Source organism: Opisthocomus hoazin, chromosome 7 (assembly GCF_030867145.1).
Source record: "Opisthocomus hoazin isolate bOpiHoa1 chromosome 7, bOpiHoa1.hap1, whole genome shotgun sequence".
In the NCBI taxonomy this organism is placed as follows: Eukaryota; Metazoa; Chordata; class Aves; order Opisthocomiformes; family Opisthocomidae; genus Opisthocomus; species Opisthocomus hoazin.
In genome coordinates, this window is record NC_134420.1 from 74164900 (window position 1) to 74192865 (window position 27966).

Genomic DNA, 27966 nt, shown 5'->3' on the forward strand with positions numbered 1-27966 from the left:
CAGCTACAGAAACCCCTCTGCAGAAACTGAGGTGCAGGAGCCACTTTTGAAAGTGCTGAGAACTCCAAGACTGAGGCTTGGCTTGCCCACCAACGCTGGGAAAGGCTGGGGCACCATACCTTCAGGCCCTCTGTGTTTCTGCGGAGGGTACAAGTCCTATTTTCTAAGTAAAGCAGCAGCAATACAAATGCAAATACAAGATCAAAGAAAGGAAATAGAAACCACTGAACCCACAGTGACAGTTCAGTCAAGGTCTGTCTGTACTCCTCAATTACACCAGATTAGCCAAACCTACGTGCTTATTCCAGCTTAAATCTCAAGTGAAACACCTCAAATTAAATCCCTGCGCTAGATACAAGCATTCAGAGGCATCTGTAGTGACGCAAAACTATAACTTTAAAATTCTTGCTAGCTTATCAGTGCAACTTCCTCATTTAAATACACTCTCAGATTGCTGGTTTGAAAACAGCTGAACTAAAAAAAGCTAATTCAATATAGAAAATAAACAAACAAGTCTGCCTTCCAATGGTCTTCACATAAACTACACCAAAATCATTAAACTTTAACCAAAACCATACTTTTCAGGCCCACAGACTGATATTAACTTAAACCTAATATTTTTTTATGCCTCTCACCAAAAAAACAACATACATTATGAACTCTTCAAAGTGCTATCTTATGTAATACTATTTGTCTACTGGTACCTTACTGAGAAGACACAGACCATTAAGTCACCACTGACTGGCTAACAGTTCCAGTCCCTGCTAATCTGTCCTGTATCTGGACATTACATACTAGTAAAAAAGAAAAGAAAAAAGCTCTGAAGAGAAAAAGGAGAAAAAAAAAAAAAAACAAAACACCCACACAAACCCCCAAAACTAGCCAGACAAAAAAATCAAGTACACTTACAGGTGATTTAAAGCTCTAAAGAATATTCTTAATGAGAGAAAATGTTTCAGTCAATACACACTTTTCACAAGCCTGGCAATAACCTGGACAGCACAAACACAGCCATTATTGCAAGGCAACAGGTATCCTTGGTGCAAAGTGAAACAGCAGCTGCTGTTGCTGAAACCATGGGTTTTTTCCTGTGCCCTATACTCAAAGGCAAAGTTCATTGCATAGGAAAGCATTTGCCTTGTAAGTTATTGCTAGTCTAGACAGAGGTGCTCAAATAGGAAGTGAGATATATATTTAGTGACACTGTCCACTTAACAGTAAAGAAATGCAACAACTCACCCGGATGTAAGCATTCTGAATTTCTACCAGTTCTTCACCAAGTGGAACAACAATTTTTTCCACTTGTCGCTCATGAGAATAAGGCTGAATTTCCGGAGAATCTTCAGCACAAAGCTCTATCTGAGCTATGAGTAAGTTGGAAATAACTTGCTGCACAGCCTGTTTGAGAAGCCACAAAAAAGACCATATTTGCTTGTTAACACTCCAACAACGTATCACATGAAAGTAACAATTTCCATATTTTAGCAAGCCTTGAATATAATTGTAAGGAAAAGGTACCTGCTACCTACAGATGAAAAATCAAAGACTCTCCACTGAAAGATCTGAAGCAGTATACAGAGAGCCAATACGGTAAGCTCAGGAATACAAAAAGCGTGCTATTGCACGAGGGCTGGAGTGACGGTACTCTCCCTTTGGCTTTGGGCGTACCATGAAACACCCGATGAGAAGCAACCTGGAGCTAGGAGCCTAACCTGAACTTGGATGTCCATCTGCCTTAGTCTGAAAACCTCAGCCTTCCTTCTGTTTACCCAACACACTACACTGAACAGAACAGGAAAGCCATTTTACATTGAGAGTATATTCTTTCTGGTTCAAGTAGGTTTGCATTCTCAAAAAAAAGAACGTATTATTTACTTTTAGAAAGGTCAGGAAATAAGTAATATAGAGTCTGTAGCACGAAAAAGACAAACCCTCAACAACTTATAGATTGCAAAGAGATTCAGGTTTTACATCTAATAGACTTCAGTAACCCGCATGGTGTTCAAACTGTATCAAAATGGTATTAAACATAGTTTCTACTGAAACCTTATTATTCCACCTATGCAACCAGATTTGACTCACCTTCGTGTCACTGCCTGGTGTGGCGGTTAAGGCCAAGATCCGAAACTGATCTGTGTATTTGCTTAGTTCCCTTACAACCTAAGAACAGGAAAGTTTCTGTTAATATCCTTGAAAGAGATTATTTGCTGATACAAACTACATTGATGAAAATATCCACTAAGTAGAAAGAGCTTAACAAAATATTCTAAAAAGAGTATATCTAAATTCAAATGTGAACCAGGAAGCGTTCAGTTTATAACCATTTTACCCACGAACACTTAACCTTGATTAAGTATATTACCCCATTCCCATTCAGCAGAACAACCTTGGTAAATTATGAAATTATTTTTCACTTGATTTAACAAACAGATTAACAGCACACTAACTCCAGGGAGCTCCCAAAAAGTAAGTTTCAAGCACCACTCTAAAAAGTAAGTCGTGGATGTTCAGTCCCGTGAATCTGAACAGAGATTATACGACAACCAGGACGACAACCAGCATTCAGTTGAGTCTCACTTTAAAAAGTTGCATTAGCAACTGGGAAAATGGGTGAATATTCCTTAGATCTCCCAGGTTCTCTTTATACAATCCTCCCTAAGACCAAAACTAGGACAAGTACGATAGCTGCTAAACATTCAAGCACTAACCAAACTGCCTCCCTGCTTCATTTGCCCACGGATCTGAGCTCTGCCAGTGCTATCGGGGAACACCATGCCTTCTGACCAACCACCTTGCGCTGCACAACAAATAATACAAAAAATATAACATAACATAAAAGCTACAGAGAAGAAGTGAACAGAGACTAAAGAGAAATTCAGTTTGTGGTGATAGCTCTGCTGAAAATCATACATAGGCATAGCTAAAACAGAGAACCAAGCCCGCCAATTTCACAGCCATGGGGACTGACACAGGGCAATGGAAGAGATTTTTCTCAGCTATAGCTAAGGCGACTTAAAAGCCAATGCATCCAAGCCTTGGTTCTATGTTACACAGTGATTCGTGTAATAGTAAAATATTTTAAGAAAATATTTTTATACAGTATTTTGAAACAAAATAACCTATAAACATAAATTATTTGAAAATGAAGTTGCTATAGTTCTGAAAAATGATAGAAGAAAACTGCAATACTGGCAAACCAACATGTACTGTTTTAATGTGGCAAGCAACCATCGCTTTTCCAGCATGCCAAATTAGACAAGCCCTAAAAAACACTTACTTTCCTCTAAAGAGGCCTAGTAAGCTACTGTACACAACTCCACATATAGTCAATTTCTCCAGTACATAAAACTATCTTTTAGGTCACGTATTGCTGTGAGGAGACTAAGCCATGATGACACAACAAACTCTTTCCTAATCCATACAAAACCAAATTTTAAAAAGAAATTTTGAACTCATTTTACTGAGATAAAGAACTTTACAAAAAAGCTCACACTTTTTTCTGAAAAAAATACCTCCCCTCATTTAAGAGCTATTCCAACATAGCGCAAACACACCTGAGTACACCTGCAAATACAAACACGTCTGAAAGAAACAGCATAGTGACATTTTTGTTAAAGTCAAATAAAAGTTTGAAACAAAAATTACAACTTTATTCAGATGTTAAAAAAATCCCCCACCTCACCTTATCAAGTTTTAATACAGGTTTATCCTGAAAAACAAGGCGCTGACGACATAGAGGACTGTCTGACCTCTTTCAAACAAAGCTAAAGCCCTAAGGGACAATCTCCCTATGGCAGTGATGAGTGACACGTTATAGAAAACCTACAAGTGATTTGGGGAGTTTTTTTGTAATCATGAGACAAGAGCAGGGTGACTCCAGCGTTACCTGACAGTAGGCATGATTTCCAAGGGCTTTGTGGGCTTCATCAATCACCAAACATTTAACCTCCACAGCAGGACACGTCCCACGAGAAAGATCATTCATCATTATTTGTGGTGTAAGGAAGAAGACTCTCTTGGCAGTCCACAGTTCCCTCCGACTGAGAGCTTGGGTTCCCCCTGAAAATTAAAGGGGTAACATTACAAACTGGTCGGCTGAGAGCAAGCCAGGACCCAGGACCTGAGAGCAACAGCAGCAGGCTGACAGACGCATGCTGGCTTTGGGAAACGAGCGCCCTTTAAAACAGCACACATCTTGATGCTATTCCCACTTTCAGGAAAGGAAAAAAAAAGAAAGGTGAATGCAGATCTTTTGCATTAAACCAGTAAATCCAGAACTGCAAAAAGCAAGGCCAGAAAGACCAAGATGTCCCTAGCCTCTCGCAGCCCCACACCAAACCGACAGCTCCTCTGACAAAGGCTTGCGCTGAAGAACAGGTTACTGACTCAGCCGCCAAGGCTACTACTTCAGTAAGCAATAACTGCCGTTCACGGGGCTTGCAAAAACTTTGGGGAAGGAAAAAAAAAAAGGAAAAAAAGCGATTATTAAGTTTCACAGAGAGCGTATTTTCCATGCAAGCACTTATAGGGAAACCCCAAGACTCTGTGAACCACCGCCCTGCACCCAGGGCTCCAGCAGACGTGGTCCAGCGCTTCATCGCCCTTATACTGGTGACCTGGGGTTTTAGCTACTGCACAAGCTAAAATTAACCCCAATATTGTCTTGAAGGAAGGGGTTAAAAGGGATTTCAGTAGAAGTAGCATTATCTAATAGTTGCGGTGCATTTAAAGAGAAATGATAGTGCCTATCTATTGCCTAAATTAACTGAGCAGAGTCTTGCATCTCCATACAACGGGGTCAGTTCCTGATAGGGGCTGGGAGTCGCCTAGAACCGGTCAGGACCGACCCTGCTGTATGGATGGGAGCCAGGAGAGAACTGAGTTTGCGCAGAAACAAAGGTCAATCAGCAGACACCGTGATGAAGAGGATGGGCCTTCATCTTGGGACCCCCAACGACCACCACCAGCAGGCACTGCACAAGCGCAGCTGGCAGGAGACTATGGAAATTACTTCTTGGAACTAATTATAATATGGAAATTATTTCTCTGAACTGATTTTGATATGAAATGAGGGATAGGTGCATATGTATAGGCGTATTGGGAAGTCTAATGTATATGTAATATTTGATTGTGTAAATTGAAGAGACAAATTGTTGCTCGGCACGCATGACTTTGGTGGGGCCACCCGGCGCCGAATAAACATCCCTACTTTACAATCTGACAGATTGTGGAGTCTGCTTTCCGCACGTCAGTCTCATACTGAAAAAAAAGGCTATTATTTTTTTTTCCCCCTTCGCTGCGGCTCTCCGCGTTGCTTGCCCTTGCCCTGAGCAGCCTCGACGCCCGCGGCCCGCCCTCCCTACCTGTCATCTCGGCCATGTGCCGGGCCGGGATCCCCATCACGCGAGCGCAGGCCTCCATCTGCTGAGCCACCAGCGGCTTGGTCGGGGCGAGGAACAGCACCTTGCCGGAGGGGAACCAGCGGTAGAAGTTGTACATGACGACGGCGGCCACGAAGGTCTTCCCCAGCCCGGTGGGCAGGCAGACCAGCGTGTTCGCCAGCAGGGAGGCGCCGGCCATGCGCAGCTGGTAGCCGCGCACCGGGTAGTTCGTGGGGTAGATCCAAAGGGACCCCGCCGCCGCGCAGAAACCCGCCGCCGGGCTCGGGTCCGCCGCCGCCGCGGCTGCCGCCAGCAGCAGGTCATCGTCTGCCGCCTCCTCCTTCTCCTCTTCCTCCTTCTTCTCCTCCTCCTCCTCCTCCAGCGTCTTCCCGCCCGCCGCCCGCCAGACCTGAGGTAAAGTGCGCTGCCGCCCGCCGCTCATCCTCCCCCCTCAGGGCGCCGCCGCGCCGCGCGCCTCCCGCCCGCTCTGAGGGAGCGCGCGCCGCCGCCCAGCGCCCTCCATTTTCTCTCAGCGCCGTCGCTTAAAATCCCCGCGGGAGCCGGCGCGGAGGACGAGGAGGTGCGGCGAGGGGCGGGAACCGCCCCTCGCCGCACCTCCTCGTCCTCCGCGCCGGCTCCCGCGGGGCTGACGGGAAGGCTGGGCGGTGCGTGAGGAGAAGGAGGAGGAGGCGGGCGGGAAAATGGCGGCGGCGGCCGGGCCGGCGCAGCCCTGGAGCGCTGAGGAGCTGCGGAGCGAGGCGCTGCCCAAGAAGGACATCATCAAGTTCCTTCAGGAGCACGCAGCGCAGGCGGTGAGTGCGGGGAGGGGTGGGGGGGTCCGGGGGGGGGGGGGTTGCTCCTCGCTGCTCACCGCTCCTCCTTTTGCAGTTCTTGGCGGAGCACAAGCTGCTGGGGCAGGTGAAGAACGTGGCCAAGACGGCCAACAAGGAGCAGCTGATCGCGGCCTACACGCAGCTCTTCCACACGCAGGTGCGGGGCCGGGGCGGCGGGGCCGGGGGGCCGGGGGTCGGGCGGGTAATGGCTGCCGCCTTCTTTTCTTCCCCTCAGCGGTTCAAGGGCACGGACGGAGCGGAGAAGGCGGCGGAGAAAGCGAAGCCGGCGAAGGCGGAGGAGGCCAAGGGGAAAGCGGCGAAGGCGGAGGAGGCCGTGGAGGAGGTCGGTGCTCTCGCCTCGTGTCGTTTGGGTGGTCTCGTGGGGCTGTCAGAGGAACCAGGTCTTCAAAAATCTGGTTGCGGCAAGAAGTCTGGTGTTTGTGCCGTGCCGTAACGTTATGCAGCTTCTGTAACGTGAGGTAGTAATGAAGGGCTCTGGGCATCTCTCCCAAAGCTCGTCTTTGGGATGCTGATGACACAAAACTGGGAATTTTGCTGATGACACCAAACTGGGAGGAGTGGTGGATACACCGCAGGGCTGTGCGGCCATCCAGCGCGTGTTTTCCCCAAATATTGCAGCACTGTGATAACCGTGAGCACTTCAAAACGTGCCATTCACCAACACTCTGTGTGTTCATTCAGTGCCTTGAGCTAAGTGGTTCTGTCCTGAATGTAGCTGGTCTGAAACTAGTTAATGCAGCACTCGTAACTCTGTTTTTATAAATGCAGGGGCCGCCAAAGTATACGAAATCAATTTTAAAGAAGGGTGATAAAACCAACTTTCCGAAGAAAGGGGACACTGTTCATTGCTGGTATACAGGAAAACTACAGGATGGAACAGTCTTCGATACCAATATTCAAACAAGTAAGGTTATGTACATCGCGTTTGGCTGTGGTTGCAAATGCAGACAGGGGAATTGGCCGGACTCATGAAGCGGACTCGGGCAGGCATTTGCTTCTGGAAGGTGGGCACGGCGGGGGTCCTGACAAACGGCTTTTGCCATTGTGTTGCTGAGCTGACCGGGGGTGTCCCTGCTGCCCGCTCCCGGAGCCCAATTTTCCGTGAGGCAATGCAGGGCGGTATTTTAGGACTGGCTGGTGTAAAGTGACACTGCTGCATCTTGCCAGAGCTCACGTTTGGCATTCTCAAGGCCATAGATAGTGTGAAATGTGGTGATTTGATCGGTACTGAAACTACTTTGGAGGAAAGAGCGTTCCTGCTCAGGGAGCTGCCCTTATCTGTGGAACTCGAGCACCAACAGTGCAGTTAACTTCTCTAAATAGGCACGTCTTGGTGTGCTTCTGGAATAAACCCTTAAACGTGAAGAAGAGAAGGCTGCGAGGGGACCTAATAAATGCTTATAAATATCTGAAGGGAGGGTGTCAGGAGGATGGGGCCAAGCTCTTTTCAGTGGTGCCCAGTGGCAGGACAAGGGGCAATGGGCACAAACTGAGGCACAGGAAGTTCCGTCTGAACATGAGGAAGAACTTCTTCCCTCTGAGGGTGACGGAGCCCTGGCCCAGGCTGCCCAGGGAGGCTGTGGAGTCTCCTTCTCTGGAGATATTCCAGCCCCGCCTGGACGCGGTGCTGTGCAGCCTGCTGTGGGTGACCCTGCTTGGGCAGGGGGTTGGGCTGGGTGACCCACAGAGGTCCCTTCCAACCCCTACTATTCTGTGGTTCTGTGATTCTGTGAACGTGGAGGCACTGGAACGAGAGTGGTTTCAGGTAGTTTGGCGTACCATATCCATGGCAGAGCAGAGTGCTGGTATTTTTGTGAGTTTCTCGGTGGGAGGATTTAGGTATGTGAGATTCTGCAATACTAGAAACGCTTTTCCAGCAGTGATGTCCAGCACGGAGGGGACCAGCGGGGCTGTTGCTGGAACACTGTCTGTGATGCACTGGAATTCTTGTATCACACACAGTCCCTGTTGACGTTTTTTGTTTCACTAATGTGTTTATGACCTGTACCATCAACTTTAGTAATTCAGAAATGAGTCTTTTAGGTTCATTGGATCAGTGTGTGAAAGATGCTTATCAACTTTAGCTCATGGTGCAATGTGAACATTTAATAATATTTTTAGTGCACAGCACTGAATTTTCCCATAAAAATCTGACAGTGGGCTAAAAAGAGTATTATAAGAACAGATGTTTATATAACGCATGATTGTAGTAGTAATTTTAAATACAAGTATGGTATGTGCTGCTGTGATGTTACAGCAAATGAATACGAAACTGTCTTTCAGGTTCAAAGAAGAAAAAAGCAGCCAAACCTTTAAGTTTCAAAGTTGGCGTAGGAAAAGTAATCAGAGGTGTAAGTAAACCATTAACGACTCCCTCAGAACCCAAAGAGAGTTTTCATTCTGCAGGATTTATGACTGCACTGCACGTTTTGAGCTGCTGTTGTTGTTTCTTGTGGAGGTAAAAAGGCAAGCGGAGAGCATTTACATCCACAGGATGTACTGCTTATTCTCCATGGATGCGTTCATCCGTCTGCAGCGTCACTCCTCTGCTTAAGTGGCGTGCGGAAAGCAGAGTCACAGCTGTGTGTCCCCGGGAGCAGCACAGCCTCTCGCGCGTCTGTCGGGTGCTTTGCCGAATAGACGAGGTTATCGGGCTGCCGGGGCTGTGCTGATCACCGCATGCGCTGGCTGTGCGTTGGGCTCTCAGATTGTTTTCTCTCAGCATCTGTTTTGTACTTGCCTGGGTGCCTCTTGATGTGTAGTTGAGTTCATCCGTTAACTCTGAGCTGGGTGCTGGAACTCCAAATTCCGGTTGCCGTCACGCGCTGAAGTGAGTTGCCACCTTGATGCTGTAACTGCTCTGCCCTGTGCGGCACCCAGTGCTGCCGTGCTGCAGGCAGGAGCTGTGCGAGGGAAAGATCGAGGTAGGCTCAAAGCGTTCAGGAGAAGAATCGAGTGTTGTGCACACCCATCCGTGGGTTTACACCTGGACGTCACAGGCACTGGTGTGAGCTCGGTGTGTCGGGGAGAGACCAGCTGCTGTGCAAAGATGAGGTGCTTAACTCTGCCGCGCTGCTGCGGAGCCACTGGTGACACTGGTGGCTGGCTGCACGAGATAGGAGCAAGAGAAGGCTCTTAGGCTTACCTGACTTCAAAAACCAAAACAAACGCAACCCAGCATAACCTTATGTGCTGCTGCTGTGCAGGAAACAAGCCTGCAGGGGGGACTGGACTGGACTGGGAAGGGGAGAGTGTCCCTGGGCTCGTGGCCAGGAGCGCAGGAGCAGCAGTTGCTGGGGTTGTTCTTCAGTCTCTTGGCGCAGCGCGGCTGTGGGTGCCTGCCTGCGGCGGTGACGCGGCGCGAGCGGCAGCTGTTCGCTGTGGAACGCTGATACGGTGCTGAACCGAACGCCGGCTTTGGGCAGTGCGAGCCAGCCCTTAAGGGGGACGAGCACAGAAATAGAGTCAGTCTGAGCACCAGCCCTGGACAGACGCTAACCCACTGACGCTGCGGGGTGGTGGGGGGAGAACCCTCGCGGTGCCGCATGTGTGGTGCTCCACTGTGAACTGCGTTCGGAAACTGTAGAGGCTTCCCAGAAACACGCACGCTACCGCATGGGTTGTGGGTGTTGTCACAACAGAAAAGCACAAATCTGCGCTGTGAGGTACAGCACGGGCTCGCGTGGGAGCAGGGAGAACACCCGCCGAGGGGGGGTCGTGTTTCCACAAATAAAAGAACATGAAGCTCCTGCGCGGCACCCGCTCTGGGCTGGGTGAGCCCGCTGGAGAGCGCATCGCTGCACGCCGGAAAAGCGCGGGACGTGCGCTGCTTCTGCAGCTCTGCAGGACTGCTGTGCTCTTTTGTTGGCCGTCTGAGTTGGTTGGTTCTGTCTTTTCAGTGGGATGAGGCTCTCTTAACGATGAGCAAAGGAGAGAAGGCTCAGCTGGAAATTGAACCCGAGTGGGCATATGGCAAGAAAGGGCAGCCCGACGCCAAGTATCCTTCCATGTCCACTTACACATGGAGTAACCTGGAAAGGCCTGGTGGAGCAAAGCGCTGTAGGGACAGGGATATAACGGGGGGGAGCATCTGCTTAGGATGTGAACAACATAAAAGGGTTCAGCAGACTTCTTGGGTGGGTGCGACTGCCCCGTTGTGTTGAGGAAATGCTCCTGGAGGCAATGCTGTGGAGGAGAACTTGGCTGTTGCTTTCTGCCTGCGCTTTTATTGCAGCTGCCTCTTCCCCAGCACCCATGGGATGCTGACCCACGCAGTGGGGAGCTGGGGGGAAGGTTCTCTGCCCGCACAGTGGGGAGCTGGGAGGAAGGTTCTCTGCCGCGGCTGCAGAGACGGCAGCGGGATGGGGGCTAGAACTGCCCTGGGATGCAGCTGGGAGGGCACGGAGCGCGTGATCCCACAGAGGGTCTGCGGCGGTCCTGTGTCTTTTTTACCAGCACTTCCAGAGAAGGGGAGTGGTCTCTGTCCCGGTCCCTTGAAGGACTGTCTGGACCTTCTTCCTGTGGCAGAGCGGGACAGTCTGATCCCGAGGAGGACGGTACTGCCGCCCGTGTCCCAGCCCCGGAGCCGAGGCGGCTCGGTGAGACTCGGCCGCTGGTGGTCAGCGGCACGGGAGCAGCGCGGAGCACGGCTGCAGGAGGGGCTGGAGCGCAGCGTCTCGCGGCAGCTCCTGTTACACAGCAGCTGCGCTGCCAGGCCAATGCCGCGAGTCGGGTCGGTGAAATGGAGAACTGACGCGGGAGAAAGGGGACAGCGGGGGGGGGACAATCCCCAAACAGCGACAGATGGGTGAACGGCCTGGGGCTTGCCTGGTGGGGGTCTTCTTGTTTGTTCGTTCAAAGCTTCCTTAACTTGTGCAAACAGGATTCCACCCAATGCAAAACTCTTCTTCGAAGTGGAGCTGGTGGACATCGAATGAAACAAAGAGCGTCCCTCGCTGCTGGGAATCCGCCCAGGATGGAGACAGCTTCCGACACTGCGGTTTTGCTCGTGTAACTTCAGGATGTAGTTACAACTGTGGCCTTGTACTGAAATCATGTTTGTTCTCCCTGCCCCCCGACCGCTGTACAGTACCGTACCACTAAAGAAAACATAGTTTATACATGCAAGGGACCTCACTTTTTTGTGTGTACGATCACTTTCACACTTGTTTCTCTCTCTGCGGGGGAGAGCTGCACAGACCCCAGCAGAGGGGTGAAGGAGCAGCAGCCCCGACTGCTCTCCCTTGCCAGGGTTTGTGGTCGAGCAGCTACTTCACTGCCCAGCTCGGGCCCTCAGCACTGCCCTTCCCCTCCAGCCGCTGAGTTTTACAGCAGTGCTCACCCCAAAAGTCCGGCTACCCGACAATAGGGGAAGAGGGGAAGAGGAAAAACTTTACATTCATATTCTAAATTTCTCCTTTTAAGGCATTTCATAGAAGTGTCAGGCATGATGCCCCCCCCCCTTTCTAGATGAGAACTGTAGGTGCCACAGACCCCCATCCCGGGGCGTTCCTGCCCCAAGGCACAGAAGAAATTTTGAACAAAACAGGCGTCGAGCTGCGATTCTGGCGTGCTTACTCCTGGTTCGAGCGAGGCAAGCCAAGAAAGCACAGAGGACTAGTGAATTCCTTTTATTACAAAAATGAGAATGATCACTTTGATCAAAATGAAAAAAGTTGCTCACACTGTGTACATGAAAAACTCCAAATACAAAAATCATCCCAAACACAGTTTGTGCTTTTTAAAAAAGAACGCAACATCATTTTGCACGGCCTTTTAATTTCTGACCCCCACCTGGAATAGAAAACGGAGCTCGCAAGGGCTGCCATCGGCAACGGCGGGGACAACGCACGCGGGGGTCTGCGCTGGGGGCCCGGGAGGGGGGCGGGAGGAGCTGCGGTGGCCAGCGGCGGGGAAAAACCCCAGAGCTACAGCTTCACTGGTGCAGTCCATGGAATCATGATGGGACCGAGCAAAATCCTTCGGCTATCTCCATAAATTAGTGCAGGGAATTGAAAAAAAAAAACGCATTTATGGTAAACTGGGATTGTACAGAGAGACCACGGATCAGGTACCAGCACACCAACCTGGCGTCACACAGACCCTGCGCACATCAGCTCATTTCACATGCAGAAGACCAAAAAGCGGGTATTACAACAGTTCTTTCACAGCCCTAATTTAGAAAAATATAATCTTTTTTTTTATTCCATCTTTGTCGAAACTGCAGCGCGGCGAACTTCACTCACTCTTCAGATCAAGTTGGATGGTAATACTGTCCGTAGTTCCAGGCGTTCTGGTAATTGTACTGGAACAAAACAAACAACATCAGGTTAAGTGGGAGGACGCGTCACAGCCAGCCAGCCACGGGGACGTCTGTCCTTCGGTGCCCGGCCCTGTCACCCCCGGGACGCTGGGATCACGGCCCCTCGCCCACGAGGCTCCGCGCACAGCCTGGCAGCGGCTGGGACAAGCCAGGGCGTTCTGTGCAGGGCACGGCCCGCGAACCCCGACAGCCGGCCGTGCTACGGAGGGGACAGCGGTGCGGGCTCACGTCCCGGCCCAGATCTGTGCGCAGAGGCTGCTGCTGGCGCCTGCTATGGTTTTAGCCGCTTATTAGATGCGCGTGTGGCAAGGGCTTCGCTCTTGCTCCTCAGATCCCCTCTTTGGTGCCTGCTCTGCGGCCCCTCGTCCCTTCCCTTGCAACAGAACCTCCCACAAGGAGGGAGAAAGGGAGGGAGCAGAAGTAACGGGAGCACGCACTGTGTGCCGGCTCCACGTGCACGGCTACAGCGCAGCCCACGCGGCGGGAAAGCCAGGGCAGGCAGCTGGAGGGCCCCGACAGCGCTCCCTGCGAGGCCAGCGCTCTGCAGCTGGCAGAGGCCAGCACCGAGACCGTCCCGTGGCCCCGCTGCAGCCAGCTGTCCCCAGCCCGCCCGGCTGCATTCCGCAGCGTGGCCTTCCTGCGGGAGCGTGAACAGACGTCTCCGCTCCCTCGGGTGTTTCTGTCTGCTGTTCTCAAGCAGATGGCGAAATGCAGGAAGGGCAGACAGCGACAGAGTCAACCACAGGACCGAGATCTCTGTCACACCGCCAGTCTGCGAGACCCACGGTTCTGTGTTTGAAAACCCGGCGTGTTTTTCCCGGCCTGGTGCTGAGCCGCTTCCCCGCGCTGGGCGAGGCACCTCTCCCCGCCCGACTTTGGGAAGAACGCTTGACCTCGACACGGACAACGCTAAACCAGAGTCACACAGCGGCCGGTCTGCGTCCCCTTCTGCAAGCCCTGTTCCCGCGGGCTTGGCAGGCTCCTGGCAGGCTGAGGAACAGCTGGCACTGACCTGCCTCGGCAAACGTTTCAGGCGGACCCGCTACGGCTCACAGGGATAAGCACTCCAAGCCTGCAGCACGCAGCTCTCGCCCCCGCTGGGGGGGCCCAGCAGCACCCAGCTCCACCAGTATTCACCTCCCGCGGAAAGGCAGGCTCTGAAGCTGTGACTTTACAGCCTGCCCCTCCTAGCAGCCAGAAGACGAGCGGACACCAGCCCAGAGGCAAGCAGAGCACGCGCTGGAGGCTGCTGCTGCCACCAGCAAGGGGAGGAAACCAAGGCAGGACGTTGCCGATGCACTTGTGATGCCCCTCTGGGGGACAGCACGAAATGCCAGGCGAGAACAGCCCCAAAGACACGCTATTAACAGGCTGGCTTTGCACGCACTCGGCACCGGTGCAGTCGAACCCACGCCGAGCCGTTACAGAACTACTGGCTGGAGGAAGCCACTGCCACAGCACGCAGCAGGCGGCCCTCCTGGGCTGGACACCTCAGCACAGGCCTGCTGCCCTTTGCCAGCAGCACCCTCAGCTGCTGTCACGCCTCCCTCCGCGCGCAGAGCCAGCCGCCGAGCTGCTCGTCTTGCTCCACACCACACAGAAGAATTCCACACTTCTGGCATGCTTGAAGTGGAAGCAACAAAAACAGGAGCTGGGGTTTTTTGCTCCAAGCTTTCCCCGCCAGCTGACGCCGGGCCGTAGATTAACTCGCTGGGAAAACCACAGCATGCACGTACGTGGAACGCGCGCGTTCAGCGACGTAACCGAGCGCTCCCCACCTGGTACCAGGCATTGTAGTTATAGGCCGCCTGATTGACTTGCATGTCTCCATCCATCATCTGCGCGGAGGCCAGAGTCGGGTCATCTGTCAGCATCTTCTTTTCATCTGGCTCCTCCAATCTGTGAAGGCAACACATGCTGGTAAACGGTGTCTCAGAGTAACTCCCGAGCACGTCTTCGGGTGAGAAGCGTTCTAACGGGTAAGTGAGATTTTCAGACCTGGTGCCCTGTCCAAACAGGGTAACAGAATTTGCTTTAGAGCAAGAGAGTAGCATACTGTGCTTCACAGAATCACAGAATCACAGAATAGTAGGGGTTGGAAGGGACCTCTGTGGGTCATCTAGTCCAACCCCCCTGCCGAAGCAGGGTCACCCAGAGCAGGCTGCACAAGACCGCGTCCAGTCGGGTCTGGAATATCTCCAGAGAAGGAGACTCCACAACCTCCCTGGGCAGCCTGGGCCAGGGCTCCGTCACCCTCAGAGGGAAGAAGTTCTTCCTCATGTTCAGGCGGAACTTCCTGTGCCTCAGTTTGTGCCCATTGCCCCTTGTCCTGTCACTGGGCACCACTGAAAAGAGCTTGGCCCCATCCTCCTGACACCCACCCTTCAGATATTTGTAGGCATTTATAAGGTCCCCTCGCAGCCTTCTCTTCTTCAGGCTGAACAAGCCCAGCACAACAGTCTGGTTTTTAAATTATTCTGGTGCTCAATCCGAGAGAGCAAAAGCATCTTTCTGCCTAGAGACCGAGTTATTTTTACCAGTACTCTAATTTTTTGTTACACATAATTCAAAAAGTTATTTCCCAATAAATAGTTCCCAAATACTCAAGCCAACAGTACAGCCCTGTTTAGTTTAAGTGGTTAAAACCCAGTGATTTTGTTCTGGCAAGCAGCAGCTTTAAAGCTGAAAAATACACATATATATACTCATAGACTAAAGAAAAAAAATGCAGCCTCTGAGATTTTTCTGAGCTATTTTTAAAGCATTTCCAAAGTGTGTTGTATCAGCTAGGGCTCAGCATAGTACATGTTCTGGCTACCCCACACTGCATCATCCCTCGAGTTCGTTTGCCCCCTCAGGTGGACAGAGCTCCTACCCGTTCTCTGCTCTCCGTTTCAAAGACTCCTGCTCCTTCAGAAGTGCTTGGTGTTCATCATAGGCATCCAGAAGCCTGCAGAGACAGAGAGAAATAAAGGTGTGCTCCCCAATTTCACGTAAACATTTTGAACATATGAGCAACCATTTAAGAATGTCTACTTTGAACTGCAAAAATACAAAAACATTCCAAACCAAACCCAATCACGATCAAATTTTAATCAGTGATCCACCACGCAGATGGGCGAGCCAAACACTTCATTTGAAGGGGCATTCCACAATGCATGGTGAAAAACTGTTAGCTCAGAAATTCTAAACTTGCTCAACTTCATTAAAGAACTGCATGAAGTATGGGAAAAGTTCCTTCATCAAGAAGTTTTCTTAAAAAAACTCGTGAGACGGCTGCTCCCTCCTGCATTCCCTCAGCTGCGCCCTGATGCCACCCACAGCTGCACGGATACTTAGGAACCAACATTTCTTCAAACACTGGAAATGAGTATGACACAAAATCACTGGAATTCCCCAGTAGCACCTACAGCCTTTTCCCAAACAACCTGGGAAGAACAAGTCTGCCTAATGCAGCACAACAGAGCCGTATTAGCCATCTATCAGTATAACCACGTTGCCGAATAAAGAGTAATACTTTTATTTCCTAGCTAAGATTCCCACAAGTAGCTACGTCTCCTTTCATCTGCTGCACACCACAGGTCACAAAGTGTCACACAGAAACGGCCGCTTCTGTCAGTATTGCTCCTGGTGAACACCGCTTCTCGCGCTTATTCTGTGCTCTACAGCAGTGAAGTTACGGGCAGCGTAATTTTCCTCTGTGAGGCGTTAGGTATCTCAGAAAAAAAAGACGATTTTTTTGAAAAGAGAATCCTATTTATGCTTACAAATATCTGAAGGGTGGGTGTCAGGAGGATGGGGCCAAGCTCTTTTCAGTGGTGCCCAGCGACAGGACAAGGGGCAATGGGCACAAACTGAGGCACAGGAAGTTCCGTCTGAACATGAGGAAGAACTTCTTCCCTCTGAGGGTGACGGAGCCCTGGCCCAGGCTGCCCAGGGAGGCTGTGGAGTCTCCTTCTCTGGAGATATTCCAGACCCGACTGGACAAGGTCCTGTGCAGCCTGCTCTGGGTGACCCTGCTTGGGCAGGGGGTTGGGCTGGGTGACCCACAGAGGTCCCTGCCAAGCCCTACCATTCTGTGATTCTATTTAAAATAGGAATTTGGTTTAGAAAAGCAGTTATCCCTCAAAACACAACTGACGGCATGAAAGAAACAATTTTGTAGATGCCCCTAGCCCTACCCTCTCCCTACTACTGCTGCAAGCACACTTTTGGTGACCGTAATTTGGCCGTTGCACAGACTACATCTTACTTGTTTACATCAGAACCAAAATCTTCAAGAAATTCCACTTTCCGCTGAGAAAACGTAATCCTCATTTTTATGGACAACGCGCCATGGACGGCTTTATCAAAACAGCTCAGGATGTTTTCTTCGTTGAGCTTGAGCTCGCCACTGTACTCCATTTCCAGCAGGTTGAGATAGAGCTTCGTGTTTTCCTGCGCAAAAGATGTATCAGAAGTCGCGCATCTGTCACGTGAGGTATTTAAGGCTGAGCGCACGTCAGCCAGAACGTTTACACCACAAATACACGCCAGAACAGTCAATAAGAAGGCTGTCTTTTTGTACGGGTCACATCTGACCTGGTTTGTGTCACAGATAGGTCAGAAGCGCCCTAGCACTACACAGGCAGGCGTCACGCTTTGCTAGCAGTAAGCCAATAGGATGTGGGGTGCCAGATACTTCTGTGGTTACACAAAACGATCTGCGAGCACTTCCCACACCATCAGTTTTGTTCACCTTGAGACGTGAACACACCTACAGTATTTCAGAAAGGAAAAACCAAGGTAGGAAACACATGGTGCTTCTGACCAAAAAACCCTGCCAACCCGCAGATTTGCAAGCTACAAATATGGCAACATCAGTTTAGAGGGACTGGTGTCTCCACGCAGTAACGAAGCATCACATACAGTTACAACTCCTGTCATCATTGTTGCCATCTTGAAAAAAATAAGTTCAGAAAAATACTAGGTTTTTTGTTTTGGTTTTTTTTTTAAACACAGCAAAGAGGGAACACATACTTTGTCAATTTCTATGGCATCTGACAGCACTTTTCTTGCCTTTGGAAGATTTTTCTGCACTTTGAAGAGGTGTCGAGCTAATTTGATGGCATAAAACGACGATTCGCTAATGGATTTGGCATTCCTAACAGCATCTTCAAGCAGGTGTTCGGCTTCTTCCATGTTCCCGTGTCTGCGTTCTAAGCTTACTCTTCGCAAGCGAATCATCGCTAGCCCTAGAATACACTCTTCAAACGTTTTCAAGATTCTTCTTGCCTCGTCGATGTTGCCTAGAACACCGGTGAAGACGCTTTCAGATATGAGACACCCAACAGCCTCTTAAACCAACACAGAATCCCCTCCCAGCAGAACCCAGCGCTGCTCTTACCCTGCTGCTCCTCAAAGGCAGCCCACAGCATGTGCACCATCGGCTTCTTAGGAAGGTGTATTGTGCAAGCCCTGCTGTAGACATGCCTCACTCCTTCAATACTATGATTCTCCATGTATTTGGCATACTATAGTTGAAAACAGAGCAGAGTTGAAAAATTTAAAGCTTGTATTTGTCTGTAAAACCAGGACAGAACGATAAAATTCTTTTGTTTAAACCCATTCAGCACCTTTATTGAACCACTAGACTAGTTTCTGTAAGGAAGGACGTAGAGAGGCAACGAGGTTGGCATATGCAGCAGTCAAATCTGGTTGCAAGCAGACCATCTCCTAATGCAACAGATATAGTTATATATGAACAACGTTCCACAAGAGTACAAAAGGTTAGTCACTAGATCAATGTATGCAATCGGTAGGAGACGGGTGGTGAACCACTTCCCTTACCTTGATCCAGAAGTCCTCATAGAGGGCACATGAAATAACACATCTTTCAAAGAGGACCACAACTCGTTCATGAGTGCCATTTTCTATCTCAAACTCTAAGTACTCTTTCCAGTTTTTCAGCTGAATTTTCTCCAGAGGTTTGACGTGGAAGTAAGGCCTCTTTATCTGCAAGAGTCACAGGGACTTATGACTAGTAAGCATACCACCACGTTGCTTCAGAAACCCGCGCAGCCACACACCATTCAAACAGGACTTCAGAAGGATTCATCCTTTACTCAAACCCGTCTGCTGGGGTACCCACATATTGACCAAGAGGGGCTGCTGCCAGTTACACTCTAGGCTAGTCACTTGTTTTTCTAGAAAGCTCCTTCAGCGCAAGCGTTTACAGCAGCTGAGAAAGAACTCCCTGCAGTCACTCCCTTGCAAACCTGCGGTCACGTTACAATGACATTATAAACAATTAGTATTGTCCACATGCATACATACAACCAAAGTACTCACTGTTGTACCAGTGCACATCCTACAAATTAAGTTCAAAGTTTGCTTGAGAACCACAACAAGGCGAGACAAAGCATCGAACTGAACCTCCTATTAAATATTTACATCAGGCTGATTATTCCAAGAGCTAGCAAGACTGCATTTTTATTGGCGACCACCAGAGCAGCTGGGTGGGACAGAGCTCAGCGCAGAAAATTTACACATTGCTTTGAACTAAACGTAGCAAAGCATCCTTCCAGAGATCTTTTGCTTTTTCTCTCCTTCATCTTCAATTTTACCTGACTATTTTTCTGCTGCACTGCAATTCCATCTCAGACACAAGTACATACAAATGGATAACGAACTTACAATAATTAGGGAGTAAGATTCAATTCTCCAAGGCCACCTGACATTTTAAAGCCCATCACCCCCTTGGTGCTCCTCGCTGAACTCTACTACGGAACCCACTGCTCTCTTTCCATTTTGACAAGTCCACAGCTACACTGTTCCTGCTAAAGGAACAGCGAAACAGGTCTCAGCAGTCTCCTTCACTCGGGTGACATCGGCTGCCCATCTACCTCATCTCTGTCCGTCACAAAGACACGCTGAACTCTGCCTTTCAAACTCCTCCTAGACCCAACACGTTGGTATCTACACAGCAGATACACTCTCTGGGCAGAAAAAGTATTGATTCTGGCCAGGAGCAAGAGAGGACGCGCTGGTGCTTACACATCTCCTGCAGCACGTCCCCAGTTTCAGCATTCTCCCAAGTTTCAGTAACTTGTAGCTGAAGGCTTCCCGAGCCAGGAATACCTGTACTCACACACTGCATCAGCATGTTGGAGCCTCACTTACTCGAGGGACACACTTTGTAAGCTCCGCTTCCTTCTACGACAGGCCCCTGGTACAGAGGTGACCCTGCGACACGTCGGGCTGGCAACGGCCCGCCGGGCTGCTGTACCACAGCCAGGGTGACCCCCGGCGCCAGGCCGTGCTCTAGCCTGCGGCACCAGGACACCGGCTGCGTGCTGCGGCTTGCGGTGCCTCTGGCCTAGCCCAACAGCGTGCAACAAGCAACCCAGCAGCTCCGCCACCACGTAACCCCTTAAGGAGTCTCTCTGCTAACAGCTGGGGCAGACGTTTTAAAGAGAAAGTAAATGTAAAACAAGAACCATGTCACGCAGTATGGTATTTGCCAGGAATAAAAACAAAAACAAACTGAGAATTAAAAAATCAGGTTGTTTTTTCAAAAAACTTCATTCCACACAGAAAAAAATCTGTATTTGCAGTGATCAAATGATTAGTTCGATTAATTACTTTTAACACCTTATCCCTAGGAGCTGCATGTGCTGATGGCTACTTCTGGTAAACAAAAGTTAACTGATTTCAGGTTTAAGTGTAATGTTAAACACAAAAAATACACAAACTTCATTCTCCTTTTAGGATCGGCTTACCTTTTCAATCAGAATTACCTTCATCTCCTTGTCACTTTGCAACACCCCAGATGCACAAGGCAGTACTAACTTACACAGCGTTTCATGCCTGGGTATCTAAAGACTGCTTAGTAAACTACATCTTGCCTCTTCTCCCCCAATACTGCTTCAAGATTTTTAAACCGTCAGGTGACAGAGCTGACCTCACAAGTTGCCTTTTCACAAGAAAAATGGCAGAGAAGTGAAACTTGATCTTTGTTCAAAGCCCCACAACCGTTTAAAGCGTCAGGCCCAACTGCTACCCAGAACTCCCAGCTCCCCGTCTCACGTCCGAAACTCTTGCACATGCTGCCTTACGTAGAAAAACCAAACTCACCGCTTCTTCAAACGTCCACCTCTTACTGACTTCGTGTTCATTGTGGTTAAACATCTCTTGATGAGTCTCAATGATTCTGTGCCTCATGTTTTCTATCTCGGTGATGAGCTAAAACATAATTTTAAAAAGGTTAACACAGGTGGACACCGCATCACCTTTGTAAATGCGTTCTATGGCGACAGCAACAGGCACAAATCAGATGTATCACGGCTGCAGTGCTCGTCACCCTGAGCAGCCAGGGGAAGGGACGGGATGCTGCCCTGATGGTGCCCTGGCCCTCAGTCCAACCCAACTGAACTGGTTTTCTGTCTGATGTTTTGCTCTTATGTTAAAGCTGATTAACGACTAATTTGGATCTAAGTCAAGCTTGGTTTCAGTACGTGTACATTTTCACCACGAGCAATTCCTTTGGAGGGCTCCAAGTTTTCACACGCCTTTGAAGGCTACGAACCTGCAGAGACCGCTGCTGATGCAGAGCTTTCTTAGAGGCGGTAAACCACTTCCCTGTTAGCCAGAGGCTAATCTGTTACCTGGAATAATTAATATTAATTTCTAAAGTTCTGTACATCACTTATTTAAATTTTAACTCTATTTCTTTATACCCACAAAACCACTGGAAAGGTACGTCCTGGAGACAAAAGCAGTTCCAACCTGAGCCAAAGAGCAGTGATATGCAAGAGAATTACGGCAACACCTCAGCTACAGATACACTGAACTGTCTGCACGTAAACTCGACTGTCAGCCACAGAGTAAGGCAAGAAACGCCAACAAACACCCTCGGTGCCCGTACCTTGGCAGGGTCGGTTATGTCTTCAGTGCCAGAGGGCATGTCGTCGCTAGGCTGCGCGTCCTCCCCGCTATGGCCGTTGACAGACGCCAGCTCTCTGCGCAGCTGAACAAACTGCTCAGTAGTCAGCAGGTCTCGAGGCACGTTGTTCTGTATGTGTTCTTTAAACCTGAGAACCGTTAGAAACAAATCAACACAAATCTGATGTTTTCTGTTGCAATATTCTGCATAACCAGAGCACAACAATACATCCTAGCGGGGTTCTGCGTTACTTCATTCATCTAGAGCAACACTGAGAACGCCACTTCTGACAACACACAGACAAAACGCCACTTCTGCTACCCATCAGACTTCAAAAGATTTGCATTTCAAAGAGAAATGAAAGGATGGTGAACTTCAACGGCACAGACAGGCCACTTGCCATGTGAAATTGATGGCAAAGACATGATAAGCCTTAGAGGCAGACATTTTATTTCCAAGAACAAAAGATCTGTAGAGATTATGAGGAACACTGGTGCATAACTTAACCAGGCTTTCTAGTTCCCTCTTAACCTCTCCATATCAATGCAGAATTCTACTATCTAAAACTCCACCAAGTGCATGAGGAATTATAGTTCAAAACCTCTCATTCTGATTTTTCAAAGACATCCTCTCTTCTTCCTCACAATTCCAAGGCCTTCCTTCATTCCACAGCAGAATTTGCGAATTTATCTAAAACCAAATTCCTAAAATGTGTAAATGTCTACTAGTACTTTAAAACAATCAGTCAGACTGTATGAGTATGTAAATAATAAGTATACAAAACCCCGTAGCTATTCCAAGCCCTTGTTCCGAGCGAACACTTTCACACTCACAGAAGTCGGTCAGCGTGTGCTTACGAAACTCACCGCACCAGCTAAACCTTTGTTTTCTCGTTACCTCTGGAAATGATGGCTGTAGAGCTGTGTCGGAATTCCAAGGATGCGGTCATATATGGACGTAACTTCCCTTAGGTTTCCCTGGTCATTTTCCCAGTTAATGTACATCTCCCACAGCCTGTCCGAACGGAAGTCTGTCCCAGCAGCTAAGACTGCGTGTTCGTAGGCTCTGAAAAATTAAATTATTTTACAGTTGTTTCTGGGTGTGGTGACAGAACAAGGAAGACAAGTTCTGGCACTTAATTACTTAAAGATTATGAGCATCCTCATTTACTCACAACCACACTTATACTTACTATTTAAATTCTTCTAAGTATCTTCTCGGTATCTGTAGCAAGATCTCTAGAATTTCAGAAAGTTTGCACTCACTTTTTTTTCCTCCAGCACTACCACAGCAGAACAGACAAAGGCAACAGAAAAAGCCACTTGCAGGAACGCAAGATATGAAGAAAATACAAACTCTTTGCCACTTACGTCTTGTAAAGATTCTAAAACCGTTACTTTAGCAGGTTAACACACAAAAGCTATACATCAGTCATGAGCTAGAAGCTGCTTCAGTTTAAGTTCAGTTAAGGGTTTGGGTCAAACTTGAGTCCAACCTAACCAGGACCTAACCCTAACCAGGACCACTGCCAGCCACAGATGAGGTCAAGCACATTGTAGCCATGCCCTGAAAACCTCCAATGAATTAAATTCCCAAAATTCTACGGGGAACCTGTCCCAGTGCTGCAGTAAGTACTTCCTAATGTCTAATATGAAGCTCTCAAGCCACAACTTCTGACTCTTGCAGCACACTGTACTATCTAGGCCTTCTTATGGAATTTGGCTCCAGCTGTTAAGAATCCCTAAAGTAACCACATGCTGTCACTAGCTTGCCCCTTAGCTTCAACACATTCAGCGGACCACACTGCCATGCAACTGTACGTCTGGGCTTCTCGCATCATTTGGTCGGCTTTCAACTTACCCTCGAATAGTACTGTTCGTTTCGGGATCGGTAGGGTCCAGGGTGTCCTTTAAGAAGTTTATATAATGTATCCAAAGATCAACACTAAGAGGAATCGCCTGGAGCCCTCTGCGATAGACCTATGAAGAGAACATCAACTGTACTTCAAATACTTAATGGCGTCCTAATAGAGAGGCAACACTGTGTTATCCGGTGAACCTTAGAAATACTAATTACTGGAATTTTGTTTAAATAATCTACCATTACCATTTGGGTGGAGGTTGGATAGAACATGGCAATGTTCTGATCTCCACGTGCAGAGTCTTGATCTTCAAAGCGCAGCGGTCCCTGCATTCTGACCAGGTTGTGTGGGCAGGCTTTGGGGTACAGACCATAGGGCACAGACCCATTAGAGCATCATTGACAGCGTCTGACCAAAAATGCAATAAGATGTAGCAATTGTGACCAGCAAACCAACTATATTGTTTTGAAAATGAGCAATAAATGTAAGTGACAGAAAAGCCCTGCCCTACTTGTTAAGCTGCAGTGTAATACAGAGGCTTGCACTGCAAAGCTTGACAAACTGTAGAGGTTTAACGCACCTGCCAACAAAGAGAGAAAACATTAGCTACAAATGCCACAGACGTGACAAGTGCAAACAAAATCCCTACCAACCTGGCCATACATGGCAGGTACTGGCAGCCAAATGACTCGCAGCCCGTTAGTCATTATTTGGCCAGCAGGACCGGTGGCAACAGCTGTGCCCAGCTACCTACATACCTCATCAGACTGCTTAACGTTGTCGTGCCGCTTTTCAAGGTCCGCGTACTTTTTCCAATACCCATAGCAATATGGATAATGCGTGAAAAACCTGTCAAAAGCTTTCCTGGCCGCTGGTATGTGGTTCTGCGAGAAATACACAATAAAAGCAATTAAACCTTTCCTGAAAAAAAAAACCACCTTCACATTATTTTAAAAACAACTGTTGTTTTAACACTGTCTTAAAACCCATTCTTTTTCTCTTGTGATCTCTGCTGACAATACTGGCAAGGGCAACTGTCTGAAAACAGTAGGTATGAAAGCCTGATTTGTCACTGGAATATCCACTGTTCTAGATTTGTCACTGGAATCTCCATGACTGGTTTTGTTTTTTTGTGTTCATTTCTAGAAAGCTAAGGAATAAGGGGGCATGTACTAACCTCCTGCTCTACGTACTGTAGGAGATATACCCATCCTGTGAAATCCTGGGGATTGTCCTCTACTACTTTCCAGAACTTGTCAAAATCTGGAGGGAAGGAAGCATCAATATCTGTTGTCTGTAAACTTTCAATATTTGGAATTTCACTCTCCTCCGTGTTCTCTTCATTCAAGTCAGGGGAACTGTCAGGTGACTGCTCCATCTCAGTTACACTCATAATTTCTGTACTGAAGTCCATTTGCTGTTCTTCCGTTGCCATCTCTGTGCCATTGTCTGTGCTCTCGTTGCTCACAGTCGGCTTCTCCTCCTCCGTATTGTCTGCGTTCTCCATTGCTGGGGTGACCGCTGCTCCGCAGTACCAGATCCTGGGGAAACGAAAAGATTCAGTATTCATGTAGGGGAGATTCAAGCAGAACTTGGGTGGGAATTATCAGCTAAGAGTCTCCGCAGTGCTTCAGGCATCCGTGTATTTCACCACAGACTTCCATCAATGGGATCTGCTTCACTCTAGACCCTAACCCACAATTTAAAAAAATGTTCACAGCAGTCACATGTTTTAACATCTGCACATACAAATCATTGTGGTTTTTTTCTAAAAAGCTATCACAAATAGCCATCGAGGTACAAAAGCGAACCAATACAGTTTTCCTGTATGAGTCCAGCAGAATTTAATTCCCCAATACAGAATTACGTTCAAATTTATTCAATTCTCCTGCTCAGTACTGATCAGTAACTCCTTTGAAAAATAAATACATGTCAAAATGTACTGCCTTAAGCGATAACTTTGCAAAGAACAGAATGACTGTCAGCACTAGGCTCGGTCCACATGAGCTAACCAGCGGCAGAGGGCCACAAGACGCGTGTAGGCTGGCCCCTCACACGCGGCCACTCTGCTCTCACGCAGAACTGGCAGGCCGGGCGCTGCCTCCTGCCCCTCGGCACAGACCCCGTCCTCTGCCCGCTCCTGCCAAACGCTGCTGCCCGGCCCTGCCCGCCTCTGCAAACACCGGCCTGGCCTAGCGCGGCTGCGTGCGGCTCTGCCACACGGCGCGCGGCCTTCACCGCCTGAAGCCCGGGCGTACGGCACGCAGCCGAACCTCCTCCAGACTCCGGGCAGATCCTAGCGACTAACGGACTCCAGGCAACACAGTGCCCAGGCAGCAGACGAGCTCTCAGCTGTGAATACACTGCGGATGCAGAACAGTGCGAGACCGTGTCCTCACACGCACTGCAGCAACTGCCGCTCCTATTTCCCTGCGGTGCCCCTCAGAGGACATGGCAGCTAATAAGTTTAGCACTTAAAAAAACCCCACCACCTCCAAACAATCCCCACTCCACTCTGTCTCCAGAATTCTTTCCCACTGAAAGCCTGAAAAGAGAACAAACAGACCACTTGCTTCCACTTCAAAAAGTGCATCAGTAAGCCACCAATAATAAAGTTGGGGGAAAAAAACAACAGAAAGGAAAAATTTCCATACAGTGTCTTCATCAGCTTCAACGCGTGTGGTAACAGCTCATGTTCTCCTAGGAGCTCACCAAGTCAAGTAACTTTGGCATAGAGCTAAAAGGTACACATGGTCTACTTCATGAGTTTTCTAATAACTGTTTCTTTCAAAGTAATTATTTTAATTCTCCACAGTACACATCATCTGGAAATCACATAAATACAATTTCTTTCCATTAAGGTAATATTTGTAATATTGTAACTTTAGATGGTAACTGTTCACAAAAATGACCAGTCCATGCCATTGAAAAGTCCCACAAACATGCTGCGACTACACAGCGCACTACAGCTCTTCTGTTCTACAGGAAAAGAGGATGCTTGTGTCAGACAAGCAGTTTATTTCGTTAGTGACCAGTTCTTCCCCACATCCTGGGCCACTCCAGAAAGCCTGCATCAAAAGCTAGCTTTTTTAGTGACTGCTGGAGATGCGTTGGCAATATTGGTTTTGGGAATAAACATAATTTATAAGGTAAGAAATTAAATATCCTAGCTGTATCACTATGCCTTTACCAGTACAACACACAGAAAAGCTCTGCATCATTAACAGCTGCTACCATTCAGAGCTCACCTGTGTAAAGACTCTAAAATCAAGGCATAAGCAAACAGCAGCCCCAACACTTGAAAAAAAAAGTTTAAAGGATGTTTACAGATCTAAAATTCGAGAAAACTAATGCAATTGTTTTTAAACATGCAATAATTTATGACCTAAACTTCTCATACCTGACAAAGATTCTCCCACTCTAGCCGATTCAGAAGATATATTCCAGCTCAAAAAAACCACATTCCCCCAAATCTAGCTGTCTTCAGATTGAGGGAAAGAAAAGAAAAAGAAGAGGGAGAGGCAGTACGGGATCACCTCTGCACAAGGTCTCAAACAGAATGCAAACGCCTGTCCGACAGTTTGTACCCACTGAAGGCGTTCTGGAACCCCGGGTCACTAAGGCGTATCCCAGGTAACTGAATCATCCAATGGATGTGGGCTGGAACGGACCTTACAGACCACCCAGTTCCAACCACCTGCGGTGGGCAGGGACCCCTTCCACCAGCCCAGGGTGCTCCAAGCCCCGTCCAACCTGGCCTTGAACCCTGCCAGGGAGGGGGCAGCCGCAGCTTCTCTGGGCAGCCTGGGCCTCACCACTCTCACGGGGAAGAATTTCTCCTGTCTAGCTCACAGCCGGCCTGCGACAGGCCCTGCCCGGTCCCAAACGAACCGAATCCCCGGCGCCCTTACCTCACTCGGGCTAAATAACTCAATCAACGTATCGATAACCACACGCACCGGGTCCGGACGGCTCAGGCCAACGCACACCACTCGGCCTGTCCCACTCGAGCGCTGATCGCACACAATCAACGGGAACGGACGGAAGAGATGGAGGAGCAGCGAGCACCGGGCGGCGCCGGGCCCGTCCGCACCCCCCCCCCCCCCCCGCCCCTCCCGGCCCGGCCTATACCGGCAGCCTCGGCGGCCCAAACCCGGCCGCACCGCCACAGCCCATGAGGCGCTGGGAGCCTCGGCGGCGTGTCCCACACCGACAAAACTTGTTCCAGCAAGCGAAAACCCGGCTTGCCCAAGCGCCCGGTACCGGCCGGCGGGGAAGGGCTGAGGGAGGGGGCCACGGCGGGCGGGGAGCCCGGCGCACGGCGAGTCCCTCCCCTGCCTCAGCCTAACGCCGGGCCCGGCCCGGCCGGGTCCCCCGCCCGCCTCAGCCTCCCGCCGGGCCGAGCGCGGGGTCCCGCCCACCCCCCGCGGAAGCCCCGCACTCCCCAGCCCAACCCCGGTACCTGCGGCGGGGCCCCGGCCGCCCCCCCAGCCCGGCCCGTCGCCGCTACCTGCCGCGGGGCCGGTGCCCGCCAGCCCGCCGCGCCTGCCGCCGCCGGCCCTCAGCAAGAGCGCACCGCGCCTGCGCGCCGCCAGCCGCGCCTGCGCACCGCGCCTGCGCGCCAC

General features: G+C 49.5%; 3 protein-coding genes and 1 non-coding gene across 7 annotated transcripts in view; 1 reads left to right on the plus strand and 3 right to left on the minus strand.

Annotated features, from left to right (window-relative positions):
• FANCM (FA complementation group M) overlaps positions 1-5931 on the minus strand; it is an 81872-nt gene extending 75941 nt beyond the window's left edge. Inside the window, exons 1-5 of one of the 2 annotated variants that reach the window (XM_075427312.1) lie at positions 5602-5931; positions 5364-5463; positions 3887-4059; positions 2083-2160; positions 1240-1398 (exon numbers count right to left, since the gene is read on the minus strand). In XM_075427312.1, coding sequence (XP_075283427.1) covers positions 1240-1398; positions 2083-2160; positions 3887-4059; positions 5364-5463; positions 5602-5823 — 732 coding nt within the window. In that variant the 5' untranslated portion in view covers positions 5824-5931. Of the gene's footprint in view, positions 1-1239; positions 1399-2082; positions 2161-3886; positions 4060-5363 lie in introns of both variants that reach the window. The other variant, XM_075427311.1, reaches the window with a different exon arrangement.
• A 107-nt stretch (positions 5932-6038) lies between these two features.
• Positions 6039-11362, plus strand: FKBP3 (FKBP prolyl isomerase 3). Its single transcript, XM_075427321.1, has 7 exons — positions 6039-6193; positions 6270-6371; positions 6450-6557; positions 7004-7139; positions 8519-8586; positions 10135-10232; positions 11118-11362. The coding sequence occupies exons 1-7, from the start codon at positions 6083-6085 to the stop codon at positions 11170-11172; spliced, it is 678 nt and encodes a 225-aa protein (XP_075283436.1). The 5' UTR covers positions 6039-6082; the 3' UTR covers positions 11173-11362.
• A 488-nt stretch (positions 11363-11850) lies between these two features.
• On the minus strand, positions 11851-27930 carry PRPF39 (pre-mRNA processing factor 39). 3 transcript variants are annotated; one of them, XM_075427318.1, is made up of 14 exons: positions 27852-27930; positions 24519-24882; positions 24100-24225; positions 23341-23459; positions 22378-22545; positions 21463-21628; positions 20673-20780; positions 18387-18551; positions 17944-18070; positions 17577-17845; positions 16810-16994; positions 15433-15507; positions 14336-14456; positions 11851-12539 (listed from the first exon to the last, which is right to left on the minus strand). In XM_075427318.1, exons 2-14 carry the CDS (start codon positions 24846-24848, stop codon positions 12489-12491), a joined length of 2010 nt encoding a protein of 669 aa, XP_075283433.1. In that variant the 5' UTR covers positions 24849-24882; positions 27852-27930; the 3' UTR covers positions 11851-12488. The 3 variants fall into 3 exon arrangements, with proteins under 3 accessions (XP_075283433.1, XP_075283435.1, XP_075283434.1); XM_075427320.1 differs by lacking the exons at positions 24100-24225; positions 24519-24882; positions 27852-27930 and adding exons at positions 23587-23749; positions 23853-24092; XM_075427319.1 differs by lacking the exons at positions 24100-24225; positions 24519-24882; positions 27852-27930 and adding an exon at positions 23587-24092.
• Positions 17409-17494, minus strand: LOC142362114 (small nucleolar RNA SNORD127). Its single transcript, XR_012764685.1, has one exon. It is a non-coding gene; the product is annotated as a small nucleolar RNA SNORD127 (small nucleolar RNA).
• Positions 27931-27966: the final 36 nt, after the last annotated feature.

Bases quoted from the DNA above. Each gene is read 5' to 3' on its own strand.
- FKBP3 (XM_075427321.1), top strand. From the start codon at position 6,083: ATGGCGGCGGCGGCCGGGCCGGCGCAGCCCTGGAGCGCTGAGGAGCTG. The intron at 6,194-6,269 runs GTGAGTGCGGGG...CTCCTTTTGCAG, and splicing joins AGGAGCACGCAGCGCAGGCG to TTCTTGGCGGAGCACAAGCT. The intron at 7,140-8,518 runs GTAAGGTTATGT...ACTGTCTTTCAG, and splicing joins CGATACCAATATTCAAACAA to GTTCAAAGAAGAAAAAAGCA.
- PRPF39 (XM_075427318.1), bottom strand. From the start codon at position 24,848: ATGGAGAACGCAGACAATACGGAGGAGGAGAAGCCGACTGTGAGCAAC. The intron at 24,226-24,518 runs GTTAGTACATGC...TATTTCTCGCAG, and splicing joins TACAGTACGTAGAGCAGGAG to AACCACATACCAGCGGCCAG. The intron at 20,781-21,462 runs GTACGGGCACCG...ATTATGTTTTAG, and splicing joins ACATAACCGACCCTGCCAAG to CTCATCACCGAGATAGAAAA.